This window comes from Heterodontus francisci, chromosome 7 (genome assembly GCF_036365525.1).
Source record: "Heterodontus francisci isolate sHetFra1 chromosome 7, sHetFra1.hap1, whole genome shotgun sequence".
Lineage (NCBI taxonomy): Eukaryota > Metazoa > Chordata > Chondrichthyes > Heterodontiformes > Heterodontidae > Heterodontus > Heterodontus francisci.
The window spans coordinates 118,812,619-118,828,763 of NC_090377.1; the positions used below are offsets into that span (position 1 = coordinate 118,812,619).

A 16,145-nucleotide genomic window follows, 5' to 3' on the forward strand; every position below is an offset into this window, starting at 1 on the left:
CCATTTTGGAGAGTCTGTCCGTTATACAGGTCTGTGAGATTCTGACTGTAACTCTATTCCCTTTTGTTTGTTTTTGAACTATTATTTATACTACCTTTTCCACCTGAGTGCTCCCACCGCCTCCCCAACACCACCACCAATTTACTAGTTTAAAGCTCTTATGACTGCCCTATTCATCCTTTCCATGAGGACCATGGTCCCAGCCCGCTTCACGTACAGCCCGTCCTGATGGTACAGTCCTGGCCCAGCATGGGTTAAAAATTGAAAACGTTAAGTGAGAAAATGTGCGATAGTGTAAGTGATTGCATGCTGTCATGTTAAACATCAATAGTATAGATGTTACAGATTCTGTAAATGATAATATTTTAAACAACATTTGTATGGGACCTTTCCCAGACAGTATGTAAATGCTGCGGGCTCAGACCAGATTCTGTTGTTCAATTTTCTGCAGTGGCTTTAAGTTACTTCACAGGATGGCTTCAACCTACCAGCGTATTGGTCAGCTGGGATGTCTACTGGTTTGCTTGCAGTGTTTTTGGAGTCCAGCTGAAAGTGGAAAGCTGCTGGTTATTCCTGTCGATGGGAGTCATTGGCTGAGCATGCAAGTTGTCCTGGAGGAACTCCATGAAAGAGGACATAAAATTGTTGTTGTTTATCCTGAAAACAACTTGTTGATCAAGACGTCCCTTCACTACAGCAGTAAGATTTACTCCACTGCCTTCAGCAAAGCTGATGTGGACCAGTTTTACAAAAACCTAATAGGGATGGCTTTTTATGATGGAACCTTTTACCAAAGGATTAGTGGAAGCTTGCAGCATGTGAGTAAAATGAGGCAGTTCTTCCTGAGTATCTGTGAGGATCTGTTGTTTAGCACAGAGCTGATACAGGAGCTGGCTGAGGAAAAATTTGACGCTTTACTGAGTGACCCTCTCAGCCCATGTGGTGCTATTGTTGCGGAGTATCTCTCACTGCCCTCTGTGAATCTGTTGCGAAGGATTCCTTGTGGTTTGGATAACTTAGCCACTCAGTGCCCCAGGCCACTCTCCTATGTGCCAAGAATTTTCACAGGGAACACTGATCGAATGACGTTTCTCCAAAGGACAAACAATGTGCTGGCCAGTTTATTAGAGCCATTGTGGTGCCATTTTATATATTCACCTTTTGAAGAACTGGCCACCAAGTTCCTTCAGAGAGATGTGACACTGGCCCAACTGCTGAGTCAGGCTTCCATCTGGTTGCTGCGATTTGACTTTGTATTTGAGTTTCCGAGACCTCTGATGCCAAATATGGTGCTAGTTGGAGGCATCAGCTGCAAGGAGAGAAAACCTTTACCTCAGGTAGGAACAGCACTGGTATGAATGGAATGAAAGAATATGCATTTACGTGGCAAATGCAAGGATAGGGACATTAAATGCCAAATACACAGTTCAATGGAACTAGAAATGCATGTAATCTGATATAGTTATCTAATTATTTAGGTTGTAGATCATTTGAATAGTCATTTATTTAAGTCGATATATTTATCGGTGCTACTTTAATATCCAAACATGTACTTTTGGAAGTTATATATGTGTTGAAGGACACTGATACACTTCTCATTGTGCCCTTGGAACACTTCTTCACACCTGGAACATTACCAAAGTGTCTCCACCATCATCCTATATTTGAGATTTTGTTGCAAAGCTGCACTTCATTCAAGCCTATTTCTTGATTAAATGTTGTACTGAATGAAACTCTGGAAACTGACATAATATATTACATTAAAGTAGATTGAGATTAACCCAGGTCTCATTCTTAATTCACTCTCTTATGGGCAAGGCCAGCATTTATTGTCCATCCCTAATTGCCTTTGAAAAGGTGTAATGAACGACTGCAGTCCATGTGGTGTAGGTACACCCACAGTGCTGTTAGGAAGGCAATTCCAGGAATTTGACCCAGCAACAATGAAGGAACAGTGATATAGTTCCAAGTTGGGATGATGTGTGACATGGAGGGGAACTTTCAGGTTGTGGTGTTCCCAAGTGTCTGCTGCTCTTGTCCTTCAAGGTGGTAGCGGTTGCGTGGTTTGGAAGGTGCTGTCTAAGAAGCCTTGGCGAGTTGCTGCAGTGCATCTTGTAAATTAGTACACCCTGCTGCCAAGGTACGCCATTGGTGGAGGGAGTGAATGTTTAAAGTGACTGTACATCTGTTTGCCATTATCATGGAGGAGGAGGAATGGGAGGGGGAGAATAAATGACAGGAGATCTGGAGAGTGCAGCAGGGACTGCACCCCAACATTAGGCTTTCCAACACTGGTTAGATGTATTCCAGCAGATTTCAGCACATGACCTCCTGCCTCCTATTGCTCCACCCCCACACTCCTGACATTTGTCGCCCACACGTCTGTCTATGTGGTTCCTGCTGTTCCACGCCAATTGTGAAACAAACAGCCTCTTCCTTACTCATTTAGATGGTTCTTAACTTTTCCCTTCTTCAATATTTTTATAATGAATAATCAAAAGCATTCTTAGAAAATAAAAAACCCACAGCATTCTTTTTAAAACCCTAACGATTTTTCTCCCGGTTTGCTCGGAGACGTGTTGGGAAGATTAATCTTTTATTCCTGGAGAGTCCAGGACAATCCTGAAGGGTTGGCAACCCTGCCCCATGTTCAAGAACCTGGCTTGGAGAGCATGTGGGCCTCAACTGATATCCTAGGCTTTTACAAAGGAGTCGATTGGCTGACTCACCAGTGCATAGCAACCGCACTCTCCAGAGAAGTGGTAGCATTCTTCATCTCCCCGGAGTCTCCATGCTCCCCAAGACTGCTTTTCCATATCTGGAGATCTCACCTGGTCTTAAGGCACTCGCCTGGCATGGTGAAATGTGTTTACACTGGTATCTCTTTGGTTGCAAGTTGGGGAACTCTGACTCTGCTTGTTGGAGGCCTGAAGATGGGGGGTTCTCCCAGGAAAGGAGGAAGGTGTAAGGCTCTGACTTTCCATTACTCCATCTGGCAGCTCACTGGGGACGAGTTGCAGGACACAGTCAGGATCTGTGATTTCTAGCTCCTTCGGAATCTACTAACCCTCCCTCCCTCTCCACCCCATCCTTGTCACCTCCTGGAACTCCTCTTCCTCCTTCTCTTCATCTTTACCTTCCGATGCTTTGAAAGATCTGTGGGAAAAAGTGGAGGAAGGCAGCACAATGTCCTAGTGTATTGGCAGATAGCAAGTGGACAGGTACACACTTGACTCTGGATACTCACTGTGTCACCACCACTATTATTACTACCGAAGCAGGAGGAGTGCACTGTTTTACTAGTTCCACTTCTCCCCAGGTCACAGTGGCGCAGTGGTTAGCACCGCAGCCTCACAGCTGCAGGGACGGGGTTCAATTCTGGGTACTGCCTGTGCAGAGTTTGCGAGTTCTCCCTGTGACCGTGTGGGTTTTCGCCGGGTGCTCCGGTTTCCTCCCACAGCCAAAGACCTGCGGGTGATGGGTAAATTGGCCATTGTAAATTGCCTCTTGTGTCGGTAGGTGGTAGGGAATATGGGATTACTGTAGGGTTAGTTGCTATGCCTGTGCTGGGACGAGGGAGCAGTACCCCAGGACATGCGCGATGCCAACATCATCACCCTCTATAAAAACAAAGGTGACCGCGGTGACTGCAACAACTACCGTGGAATCTCCCTGCACAGCATAGTGGGGAAAGTCTTTGCTCGAGTCGCTCTGAACAGGCTCCAGAAGCTGGCCGAGCGCGTCTACCCTGAGGCACAGTGTGGCTTTCGTGCAGAGAGATCGACTATTGACACGCTGTTCTCCCTTCGTCAGATACAGGAGAAATGCCGTGAACAACAGATGCCCCTCTACATTGCTTTCATTGATCTCACCAAAGCCTTTGACCTCGTCAGCAGACGTGGTCTCTTCAGACTACTAGAAAAGATCGGATGTCCACCAAAGCTACTAAGTATCATCACCTCATTCCATGACAATATGAAAGGCACAATTCAACATGGTGGCTCCTCATCAGAGCCCTTTCCTATCCTGAGTGGTGTGAAACAGGGCTGTGTTCTCGCACCCACACTTTTTGGGATTTTCTTCTCCCTGCTGCTTTCACATGCGTTCAAATCCTCTGAAGAAGGAATTTTCCTCCACACAAGATCAGGGGGCAGGTTGTTCAACCTTGCCCGTCTAAGAGCGAAGTCCAAAGTACGGAAAGTCCTCATCAGAGAACTCCTCTTTGCTGACGATGCTGCTTTAACATCTCACACTGAAGAATGCCTGCAGAGTCTCATCGACAGGTTTGCGTCTGCCTGCAATGAATTTGGCCTAACCATCAGCCTCAAGAAAACAAACATCATGGGGCAGGATGTCAGAAATGCTCCATCCATCAATATTGGCGACCACGCTCTGGAAGTGGTTCAAGAGTTCACCTACCTAGGCTCAACTATCACCAGTAACCTGTCTCTAGATGCAGAAATCAACAAGCGCATGGGTAAGGCTTCCACTGCTATGTTCAGACTGGCCAAGAGAGTGTGGGAAAATGGCGCACTGACACGGAACACAAAAGTCCGAGTGTATCAGGCCTGTGTCCTCAGTACCTTGCTCTACGGCAGCGAGGCCTGGACAACGTATGCCAGCCAAGAGCGACGTCTCAATTCATTCCATCTTCGCTGCCTTCGGAGAATACTTGGCATCAGGTGGCAGGACTATATCTCCAACACAGAAGTCCTTGAAGCGGCCAACATCCCCAGCGTATACACACTACTGAGTCAGCGGCGCTTGAGATGGCTTGGCCATGTGAGCCGCATGGAAGATGGCAGGATCCCAAAGACACATTGTACAGCGAGCTCGCCACTGGTATCAGACCCACCGGCCGTCCATGTCTCCGTTATAAAGACGTCTGCAAACGCGACATGAAATCGTGTGACATTGATCACAAGTCGTGGGAGTCAGTTGCCAGCATTCGCCAGAGCTGGCGGGCAGCCATAAAGACAGGGCTAAATTGTGGCGAGTCGAAGAGACTTAGTAGTTGGCAGGAAAAAAGACAGAGGCGCAAGGGGAGAGCCAACTGTGCAACAGCCCCAACAAACAAATTTCTCTGCAGCACCTGTGGAAGAGCCTGTCACTCCAGAATTGGCCTTTATAGCCACTCCAGGCGCTGCTTCACAAACCACTGACCACCTCCAGGCGCGTATCCATTGTCTCTCGAGATAAGGAGGCCCAAAAGAAAAAAAGAAAAAAAAAAAGAAAAAGTATAAATGGTTGGTTGTTGGTCGGCACAGACTCGGTGGGCCGAAGGGCCTGTTTCAGTGCTGTATCAACAAATAAATATGTTTAATTTTTTTCCCAGTTACCCATATGGTCAATCATAGACTCTATTTTTATCCCAGAATAAAATACACTAGCTTCTTTATTAAAGAACAAAATTATCAGTTTATTATAAAACAAGTCTTAACCAGTCACAATGCAAAGTATTAACACACAGATTGAAAAATACAAGTTCCTGTTTTACATTACCCCTTCCTCATGCGCACACACGCACGCGCACGCACACACATGCGCCATTCAGCTCTCCAAGCCTGCGCCGATCTTGATGCCTGCCTAAACTAACACCTTCTGCACTTCCGGGGCCCATATCCCTCTATTCCCTTCCTATTCATATATTTGTCAAGATGTCTCTTAAACGTCGCTATCGTATCTGCTTCCACCACCTACCCTGGCAGCAAGTTCCAGGCACTCACCACCCTCTGTGTCAAAGTCTTGCCTCGCACATCCCCTCTAAACTTTGCCCCTCGCACCTTAAACCTACGTACCCTAGTAACTGACTCTTCCACCCTGGGAAAAAGCTTCTGACTATCCACTCTGTCCATGCCGCTCATAACTTTGTCAACCTCTATCATGTCGCCCCTCCACCTCCGTCGTTCCAGTGAAAACAATCCGAGTTTTTCCAACCTCTCCTCATAGCTAATGCCCTCCAGACCAGGCAACATCCTGGTAAACCTCCTCTGTACCCTCTCCAAAGCCTCCACAACCTTCTGGTAGTGTGGCGACCAGAATTGCACGCAATATTCGAAATGTGGCCTAGCTAAGGTTCTGTACAGCTGCAACATGACTTGCCAATTTTTATACTCTATGCCCCGACCGATGAAGGCAAGCATGCCGTATGCTTCTTGACTACCTTATCCACCTGCGTTGCCACTTTCAGTGACCTGTGGACCTGTACTCCCAGATCTCTCTGCCTGTCAATACTCCTAAGGGTTCTGCCATTTACTGTATACCTCCCACCTGCATCAGACCTTCCAAAATGCATTACCTCACATTTGTCCGGATTAAACTCCATCTGCCATTTCTCCGCCCAAGTCTCCAACCGATCTATATCCTGCTGTATCCTCTGACAATCCTCCTCATTATCCGCAACTCCACCAACCTTTGTGTCGTCCGCAAACTTACTAATCAGACCAGCTACATTTTCCTCCAAATCATTTATATATACTACAAACAGCAAAGGTCCCAGCACTGATCCCTGCGGAACACCACTAGTCACATCCCTCCATTCAGAAAAACACCCATCCACTGTTACCCTCTGTCTTCTGTGACAGAGCCAGTTCTGTATCCATCTTGCCAGCTCACCTCTGATCCCGTGTGACTTCACCTTTTGCACCAGTCTGCCATGAGGGACCTTGTCAAAGGCTTTACGAAAGTCCATATAGACAACATCCACCGCCCTTCCCTCATCAATCATCTTCGTCACTTCCTCAAAAATCTCAATCAAATTAGTAAGACACGACCTCTCCTTCACAAAACCATGCTGTCTCTCACTAATAAGTTCGTTTGTTTCCAAATGGGAGTAAATCCTGTCCCGAATAATCCTTTATAATAGTTTCCCTACCATTGACGTAAAGCTCACCGGCCTATAATTTCCTGGATTATCCTTACCACCCTTCTTAAACAAAGGAACAATATTAGCTATTCTCCAGTCCTCCGGGACCTCACCTGTAGCCAATGAGGATGCAAAGATTTCTGTCAAGGCCCCAGCAATTTCTTCCCTTGCCTCCCTCCGTATTCTGGGGTAGATCCCATCAGGCCCTGGGGACTTATCTACCTTAATGCTTTGCAAGACACCCAACACCACCTCCTTTTTGATAATGAGATGACTGAGACTATCTGCACTCCCTTCCCTGGGCTCATCATCCACCAAGTTCTTCTCCTTGGTGAATACTGATGCAAGGTACTCATTTAGCACCTCACCCATTTCCTCTGGCTCCACACATAGATTCCCATCTCTGTCCTTGAGTGGGCCAATCCTTTCCCTGGTTACCCTCTTGCTCTTTGTATATGTATAAAAAGCCTTGGGATTTTCCTTAATCCTGTTTGCCAATGACTTTTTATGACTCCTTTTAGCCCTCCTAACTCCTTGCTTAAGTTCCTTCCTACTGTCTTTATATTCCTCAAGTGCTTCATCTGTTCCTAGCCTTTCAGCCCTTACAAATGCTTCCTTTTTCTTTTTGACTAGGCTCACAATATCCCGTGTTCTCCAAGCTTCCCAAAACTTGCCAAACTTGTCTTTCTTCCTCACAGGAACATGCTGGCCCTGGATTCTAATCAGCTGACGTTTGAAAGACTCCCACATGTCAGATGTTGATTTACCCTCAAACAGCTGCCCCCAATCTAAATTCTTCAGTTCCTGCCTAATATTGTTATAATTAGCCTTCCCCCAATTTAGCACCTTCACCCGAGGACTACTCTTATCCTTATCCACAAGTACCTTAAAACTTATGGAATTATGGTCGCTGCTCCCGAAATGCTCCCCCACTGAAACCTCGACCACCTGACCACACTCGAGATTTACTCTTTAGAGCTCTATTACAAAAAAACAGGCAAAAAGAATACTTTGGCCAAATACTTGCGAAATCGTGAAGAAAAAAACAGAAGATATGAAAAGACGTCAGATGTCCTTAGTTTCTGTTTGGCATCCCAAATATGCGTAGACGGCTGACACTGGGATCTTTCTAGAACAGTTCTTGTCCACAGCGTTGAAGATCAGTTTGGGCAGGCTTTCCAGGAGAAATGCGGCCCCCGTTTCAGTCTGTTTCATGTACTTCTCAGGGCTTCGTAAAGAGATGGAAAAGTTGACAGGAATTTTTAAAGAGATGGAACAAGCTGAGTTGGGGTTTGCTCCCTTGGCCTGTTTTCTCCAACTGTCTTTTCCAAACTCGGTCCACGCTCGCACTCGCTGTCCAAAGCTAAACCAAAAACATCTCGGGAGTCTAGCCTCCTGACCCCTTTAACTCTTGACCTGCCACTTATTTGTAAACATCTTTCCCCAAGTCAAAAAAAAAACCCCGCTGGGCAATTATCTGAAGACAGATGCCTTCGAGTAAAGACTTGTTTTTAGCACCGCTTGATTCTTTCAGTAACTGTTGTTTACAAGCTCAGTCCACAAGACCTTTTGATGATCTTTTTTTTTCAAAAAACTTTAAGTTCCAGCATCTATGGAATCCACTTCAGTTTTGAAACCCAAGACCTCAAAAAAATTTAACAAAAAATGCAAGCACTTGTAATATCATGGTCACAGCTCCACCACCTTCTCCTCATGGGGTCAGAAAGCCAAGGGTTGTGTCTCCCCCCCCACCCCCCCCCCCCCAGGCTCTTTGCCCTCTCCCAGAAGTTGTGTGCCATCTTGCCCTGTAAAGACAAAAAGAGAGAGAAGTTGGAGATACTGTCGATGTGGAACCATCAAAAGGGCAACTGGTCTCTGCCTTTCTGGAGAATTTGTTGCAAGGAGGTCATTGATTTACACTTGAGAGGTGAGCTCATTGAAGCTCTTAAGGTTCTGAGGAGGCTTGACAGAGTAGATGCTAAGAGGGTTGTGGTCCCAAGCTGGTGAATCTAGAACTTGGGGTCGATCCTTTCGGACTGAGACGAGGAGGAATTTCTTCATGCGCAGTTGGGTATCTTTCGACTTGTCTATCTAAGGTGGATGCTCAGTTGTTGAGTATATTCAAGGCTGAGACTGATAGATTTTTAGACAGTAGAGGAATCAAGGGATATGGAGATCAGGTGGGAAAGTGGATTTGAGGTCAAAGATCAGCCATGATTATATTGAATATCAGAGCAGGCTTGAGGGGCCATATGGCCTACTCCTGCTCCTATTTCTTATGTTCTTGAGAACCTTAAGTGTGGGGCCCACAGTGAGCGAATTATTACCTTCTGGTCAGGTCATTGAACTTACCACATTGCACTGTTGTCCTGAGGACCATGAATGTGGCATTCAATGCCTCCATTCATGCCCACCTCCTGACGGCACGAGTGCTAGGATGTGGGGGAGCTGAGGATCTGATCACCCCCTACCTTCTAGTGCACCCAGTCGGGCCTGCAGGTCTCTCTCCATGAAGTTGAAAGCCCTCCTCCGGGCCATTTCTCCTGTCAATCAGCAGCAGTTGCCTGTGTAGGGGAAAGATTCGAGACAACGGAGACTCTCTGCTGAGTGAATTAAATTAAATAATGAAAAGTTTTATGATAGAGAGCTATCTGACACTTACCCTGCACTCCCCAGCCTTGCCTTGAAGGGCTGCACTTTTATAGTGCTTCACCCTCACACTGTGAGCCCCATTGGTTATGTTCCAATTATGTTCATAATACATTGGCTACTTATGCCAGGCTCAACCATTTTTATGTTCTGGTATATACTAGTGGATTGGCAGGAAATTTGAGCATAACTTGACATCAGCAGAAAGATGCAGGAATACAAATATTTTCAGATGCAGCTTCCGGGTTACAGGAAATTCCATGCCAATATATATTATCACCTCCTCAAGGATAGTGTCAATAATAGATCCCATGAATTACTGTCTCACCATTGGTCATCTTGGTATCAACAAGGTTTCCTGAATCAACCGTGGAGCTAATGTTTCAGTCAGTCATTTTAAATATTCAAAATGACCACACTTTTTTTATTCTCCACAGGATTTAGAAGAATTTATGAACAGTTCTGGAGAACATGGAGCTGTGATCTTCTCCTTAGGGTCAATGATGTCGGAAATACCAATCACAACAGCCAATCAGATTGCAGAAGCATTGGGTCAAATTCCTCAGAAGGTGATTTCAGATAGAGGAGTAATCAACAATAATTTATGCTGCTAATTTCAGTCTAGTAGTATTAGGTGTCTATTCATTGCAGCTTCACAAAAGCTTCACCTATTAAAATCCTTCCAACTCATTCAGTCTCTGCTGCTTTGTAATCTGTGGACCATAAGGATTGGGCAATATGTCAGAGGTTGGGGGAGATAACTTGGGACCCATAACTTGGGAGAGGTCTGGAAGAAATATCAGAACTTGGAGAGGGGACAAACACCAAGGTAAGGAAAGGTGATAGAATCCTAGAATGATATAGCACAGAAGCAGCCTATTCGGACAATGTGTCTGTGGCAGGTCTTTGAAAGATCTGTCCAATTAGTTCCGCTCCCCTGCTGTATTCCCGTAGACCACCATCCTTTTGTAATATGCAGTGAGCTTCTATCAAAGCCCTGCCATTTGCTGCTGCCCATCAAGGTTTGTTGCAGTAGATCCATTGTGTACTTCCTTTGCTCTTTATGCTTTTAGGCCTCCCTCTCCTCCAGCTCCTGATGCACTAAGGTATCCCTACCACGTGATTGATAACAATGCAATACTATTCATTCTGATCACGGCTGTAGTGATTTACCTTTAGCTAACAGTGCTAATTCCAGGCCTGACTTAGAACTCAGAACTCCAGTTTCCTTAAGTGTAGCCCCCTCTGCTCAATCAAAGAACAGTACAGCACAGGAACAGGCCATTCGGCCCACCAAGCCTGCGCCGATCTTGATGCCTGCCTAAACTAAAACCTTCTGCACTTCTGGGGACCGTATCCCTCTATTCCCATCCTATTCACGTATTTGTCAAGGTGTCTCTTAAACGTCATTATCGTATCTGCTTCCACCATCTCCCCCGGCAGCAAGTTCCAGGCACTCACCACCCTCTGTGTAAAAATCTTGCCTCGCACATCGCCTCACTTTGCCCTTCTCACCTTAAACCTATGTCCCCTAGTAACTGACTCTTCCACCCTGGGTAAAAACTTCTGACTATCCATTCTGTCCATGCCGCTCATAACTTTGTAAACCTCTATCATGTCACGCCTCCACCTCCGTTGTTCCAGTGAAAACAATCCGAGTTTATCCAACCTCTCCTCATAGCTAATGCCCTCCAGACCAGGCAACATCCTGGTAAACCTCTTCTGTACCCTCTCCAAAGCCTCCACGTCCTTCTGGGAGTGTGGCGACCAGAATTGCATGCAATATTCTAAGTGTGGCCTAACTCAAGTTCTGTACAGCTGCAGCATGACTTGCCAATTTTTATGCTCGATGCCCCGACCGATGAAGGCAAGCATGCCGTATGCCTTCTTGACTACCTTATCCACCTGCGTTGCCACTTTCAGTGACCTGTGGACCTGTACGCCCAGATCTCTCTGCCTGTCAATACTCCTAAGGGTTCTGCCATTTACTGTATACTTCCCACCTGCATTAGATCTTCCAAAATGCATTACCTCACATTTGTCCGGATTAAACTCCATCTGCCATTTCTCCGCCCAAGTCTCCAACCGATCTATATCCTGCTGTATCCTCTGACAATCCTCATCATTATCCGCAACTCCACCAACCTTTGTGTCGTCTGTAAACTTACTAATCAGACCAGCTACATTTTCCTCCAAATCATTTATATATAATACAAAGAGCAAAGGTCCCAGCACTGATCCCTGTGGAACACCACTAGTCACATCCCTCCATTCAGAAAAGCACGCTTCCACTGCTATCCTCTGTCTTCTATGACAGAGTCAGTCCTGTATCCATCTTGCCAGCTCACCTCTGATCCCGTGTGACTTCACCTTTTGTACCAGTCTGCCGTGAGGGACCTTGTCAAAGGCTTTACTGAAGTCCATATAGATAACATCCACTGCCCTTCCTTCATCAATCATCTTTGTTACTTCCTCAAAAAACTCAATCAAATTAGTAAGACACGACCTCCCCTTCACATAACCATGCTGCCTCTCGCTAATAAGTTTGTTTGTTTCCAAATGGGAGTAAATCATGTCCTGAAGAATCCTCTCTCATAATTTCCCTACCACTGACGTAAGGCTCACCGGCCTATAATTTCCTGGATTATCCTTGCTACCCTTCTTAAGCAAATGAACAACATTGGCTATTTTCCAGTCCTCTGGGACCTCACCTGTAGCCAATGAGGATGCAAAGATTTCTGTCAAGGCCCCAGCAATTTCTTCCCTTGCCTCCCTCAGTATTCTGGGGTAGATCGCATCAGGCACTGGGGACTTATCTACCTTAATGCTTTGCAAGACACCCAACACCACCTCCTTTTTGATAATGAGATGACTGAGACTATCTGCACTCCCTTCCCTGGGCTCATCATCCACCAAGTCCTTCCCTTTGGTGAATACTGATGCAAAGTACTCATTTAGTACCTCGCCCATTTCCTCTGGCTCCACACATAGATTCCCTTCTCTGTCCTTGAGCGGGCCAACCCTTTCCCTAGTCACCCTCTTGCTCTTTATATACGTATAAAAAGCCTTGGGATTATCCTTAATCCTGTTTGCCAATGACTTTTCATGACCCCTTTTAGCCCTCCTAACTCCTTGCTTAAGTTCCTTCCTACTGTCTTTATATTCCTCAAGTGCTTCATCTGTTCCTAGCCTTCCAGCACTTACGAATGATTCCTTTTTCTTTTTGTCTAGGCTCACAATATCCCACGTTATCCAAGGTTCCTGAAACTTGCCAAACTTATCCTTCTTCCTCACAGGAACATGCTGGTCCTGGATTCTAATCAACTGACATTTGAAAGACTCCCACATGTCAGATGTTGATTTACCCTCAAACAGCTGCCCCCAATCTAAATTCTTCAGTTCCTGCCTAATATTGTTATACTTAGCCTTCCCCCAATTTAGCACCTTCACCCGAGGACTACTCTTATCCTTATCCACAAGTACCTTAAAACTTATGGAATTATGGTCACTGTTCCCGAAATGCTCCCCCACTGAAACTTCGACCACCTGGCCGGGCTCATTCCCCATAACCAGGTCCAGTACGGCCCCATCACCAGTTGAACTATCTGCATATTGTTTCAAGAAGCCCTCCTGGATGCTCCTTACAAATTCTGCCCCATTGAAGCCCCGAGCACTAAGTGAGTCCCAGTCAATATAGGGGAAGTTAAAATCACCCACCACCACAACCCTGTTACCTCGACATCTTTCCAAAATCTGTCTACATATCTGCTCCTCTACCTCCCGCTCGCTGTTGGGAGGCCTGTAGAAAACCCCCAACATCGTGACTGTACCCTTCCTATTCCTGAGCTCCACCCATATTGCCTCGCTGCACGACCCCTCCGAGGTGTCCTCCCGCAGTACAGCTGTGATATTCTCCTTAACCAGTAATGCAACTCCCCCACCCCTTTTACATACCCCTCTATCCCACCTGAAGCTTCTCAATCTTGGGACATTTAGCTGCCAATCCTGTCCTTCCCTCAACCAAGTCTCTGTAATCGCAACAACATCATCGTTCCAAGTACTAATCCAAGTCTAAGTTCATCTGCCTTACTGGTTATACTTCTTGCATTGAAACAAATCCTGTGTCAATTTTGTATGCATGGTTTCAACCAGGCTTCAGTCATATCCAGGACCTGTTTGAACTAGTTTTTGTTAACACCTTTAGCATCACAGCAGGCTTTGGAGTAGCAGCAGTAAAGCAACCACATTTTGTTAACGAAAACGGGTAATCCAAACAAAATTATGAGGGGCATTGATAGATTGGATAGGAAGAAACGTTTTCGCTTGGCGGAGGGGTCAATAATCAGTGGCACAGATTTAAGGTAAGGGGCACAGGAGGTTTAGAAGGAATTTGAGGAAAATGTTTTTCACCCAGAGCCTTTGTTGGAATCTGGAACACACTGCCTGAAGGGGTGGTTGAGGCAGGAACCCTCACAACATTTAACAAGTATTTAGATGAACACTTGAAATGCCATAGCATCCGGGCCAAATGCTGGATAATGGGATTAGGAATAGTTCGGTGCTTGATGGCTGGCACAGATATGATGGGCTGAAGGACCTGTTTCTGTTCTATATAACTCTATGACTCTAAATGGAAACACTCACCAAATCAGGCATATGGACAGAGAAACAGTGTTAATGTTTCAAGTCGATGACCTCTCAACAGAACTGGAAGATATTAGAGATGATCAGTTTTTAAGCAAGTGCAGAGGCAGGGGAAGAACTAAAGGGTGATAAGGTGGAAGGCAGCAGGGATTAAATAACAAAAAGGATGATGGTACACGGCAAAAGGGGCTGATAATAGGACAAGTAAAGAAACAAAAGATGGGTCCAGAGCAGATGTAAATGGTGACAGCAGAATAGCAGAGTGAGAGGGAGGAATGGGAAATCTGGCAAAAGAAAATGCTGCAAAAAAGATGGGTAGAGTCCATTGATCAGGTATCAAAAGGGATCCGCACTCCAAACACAAGCCCACATGACTCCTCTGCCCCCAGTGGCTGTGGTGCAGCCATCCTGCTTTCCAAGACAAGTGATTAAGATTGAAAGTTGTTTAACTCAGTATCAAGGCTGGAAGACTGTAAAGTGCGGAGTGATCCTGAAATTTCCTTACCACTTTCCACTTGCCTTGATTACTCCCATCTACTTTTTTTTGAACTGACACGGAGGAAAACATAGCAACAGTACCTTTGTGTAATATTTCTAAACATTATACAGATAAGTTGCTTTTTATTGTATTGCAGCCTCAGGAAACTATCTCTGAAGATTAATTTGAGCATTGATAAAGACCTGCCAAAAGTCTGCTACCCAATGAGATAGTTTCAAAGTTCATAATTTGGGGATTGTGTAGATTTACTCAAAATAATGCATTGAGTTGGGGAGGGAAGGATGAGGGGTAACTGAATACAAAGAAAATAACCAACATTTATAGAGCACCTTTCATGATCTCAGGATGTTCCAAAGCACTTTCCAGCCAATAAAATATTTTTTGAAGAGTAATGTAGGAAACGTGGCAGCCAATTTGCACACAGCAAGATCCCACAAACAACAATGTGATAATGGCCTGATAATATGTTTTAGTGATGTTGGTTGACTGATATATATTGGCCAGGACACTGGGGAAAATTCCCTGTTGTTCTTTGAAATAGTGGCCATGGGATCTTTGATATCCATCTAAGAAGGCAGGTGGGGCTTCGATTTAATGTCTCATTTAAATGACAGCACCTCTGACAGTGCAGCACTCCCTCAGTACTGCATTGGGACTGTCAGCCTAGATTTTGTGCTCAAGTCTCTGGAAAGGGAAAGGAACCTACAACCTTCTGACTCAGGTGAGAGAGCGACTCACTGAGATGCAACCGACACCTAAATACCTGAATATCTCATCAATATCCGTAATGAGATTGATCTGGTAACTTATTATTGGAATGTTGCCTCTTTTGTGATAGGTCCTGTGGAGATACACTGGGGAAAGGCCTTCTACACTGGCACCAAATACCAAACTGATGAAATGGCTGCCACAGAATGATCTGCTGGGTAAGAGAGCAACACGTGCTGATAGAGCCACACCACACATGCTACCATTTGTGACAGGGTGGGAAAACAGATAGTAACCCAACCCAGTCACTATGAGGCTTCATAGTTTACTTCATAGTAGGAATATATGTCTTTGGAAATACCTGATTATGACAAATTGAGGTTTGTAGAAATGCTGTTAAACTAGACTGCGATCTGTGATGCTCAGTCAGCTTTTTGGTGAGTGAATTTGTTTAGGGGCAGCACAGTGGTTAGCACCGCAGTCTCACAGCTCCAGCAACCCGGGTTCAATTCTGGGTACTGCCTGTGTGGAGTTTGCAAGTTCTCCCTGTGTCTGCATGGGTTTCCTCTGGGTGCTCCGGTTTCCTCCCACATGCCAAAGACTTGCAGGTTGATAGGTAAATTGGCCATTATAAATTGCCCCTAGTATAGGTAGGTGGTAGGGAAATATAGGGACAGGTGGGGATGTGGTAGGAATATGGAATTAGTGTCGGATTAGTATAAATGGGTGGTTGATGGTCAGCACAGACTCGGTGAGCCGAAGGGCCTGTTTCAGTGCTGC

At 45.5% G+C, this 16,145-nt stretch overlaps 1 protein-coding gene across 2 annotated transcripts in view; it reads left to right on the forward strand.

Annotated features, from left to right (window-relative positions):
• Positions 1–459: 459 nt before the first annotated feature.
• LOC137372272 (UDP-glucuronosyltransferase 1A1-like) overlaps positions 460–16,145 on the forward strand; it is a 46,346-nt gene continuing 30,660 nt past the window's right edge. For both annotated transcript variants that reach the window (XM_068036007.1, XM_068036005.1), the window contains exons 1-3: positions 460–1,337; positions 9,952–10,083; positions 15,496–15,583. In XM_068036007.1, coding sequence (XP_067892108.1) covers positions 474–1,337; positions 9,952–10,083; positions 15,496–15,583 — 1,084 coding nt within the window. In that variant the 5' untranslated portion in view covers positions 460–473. The remainder of the gene's footprint in view (positions 1,338–9,951; positions 10,084–15,495; positions 15,584–16,145) is intronic.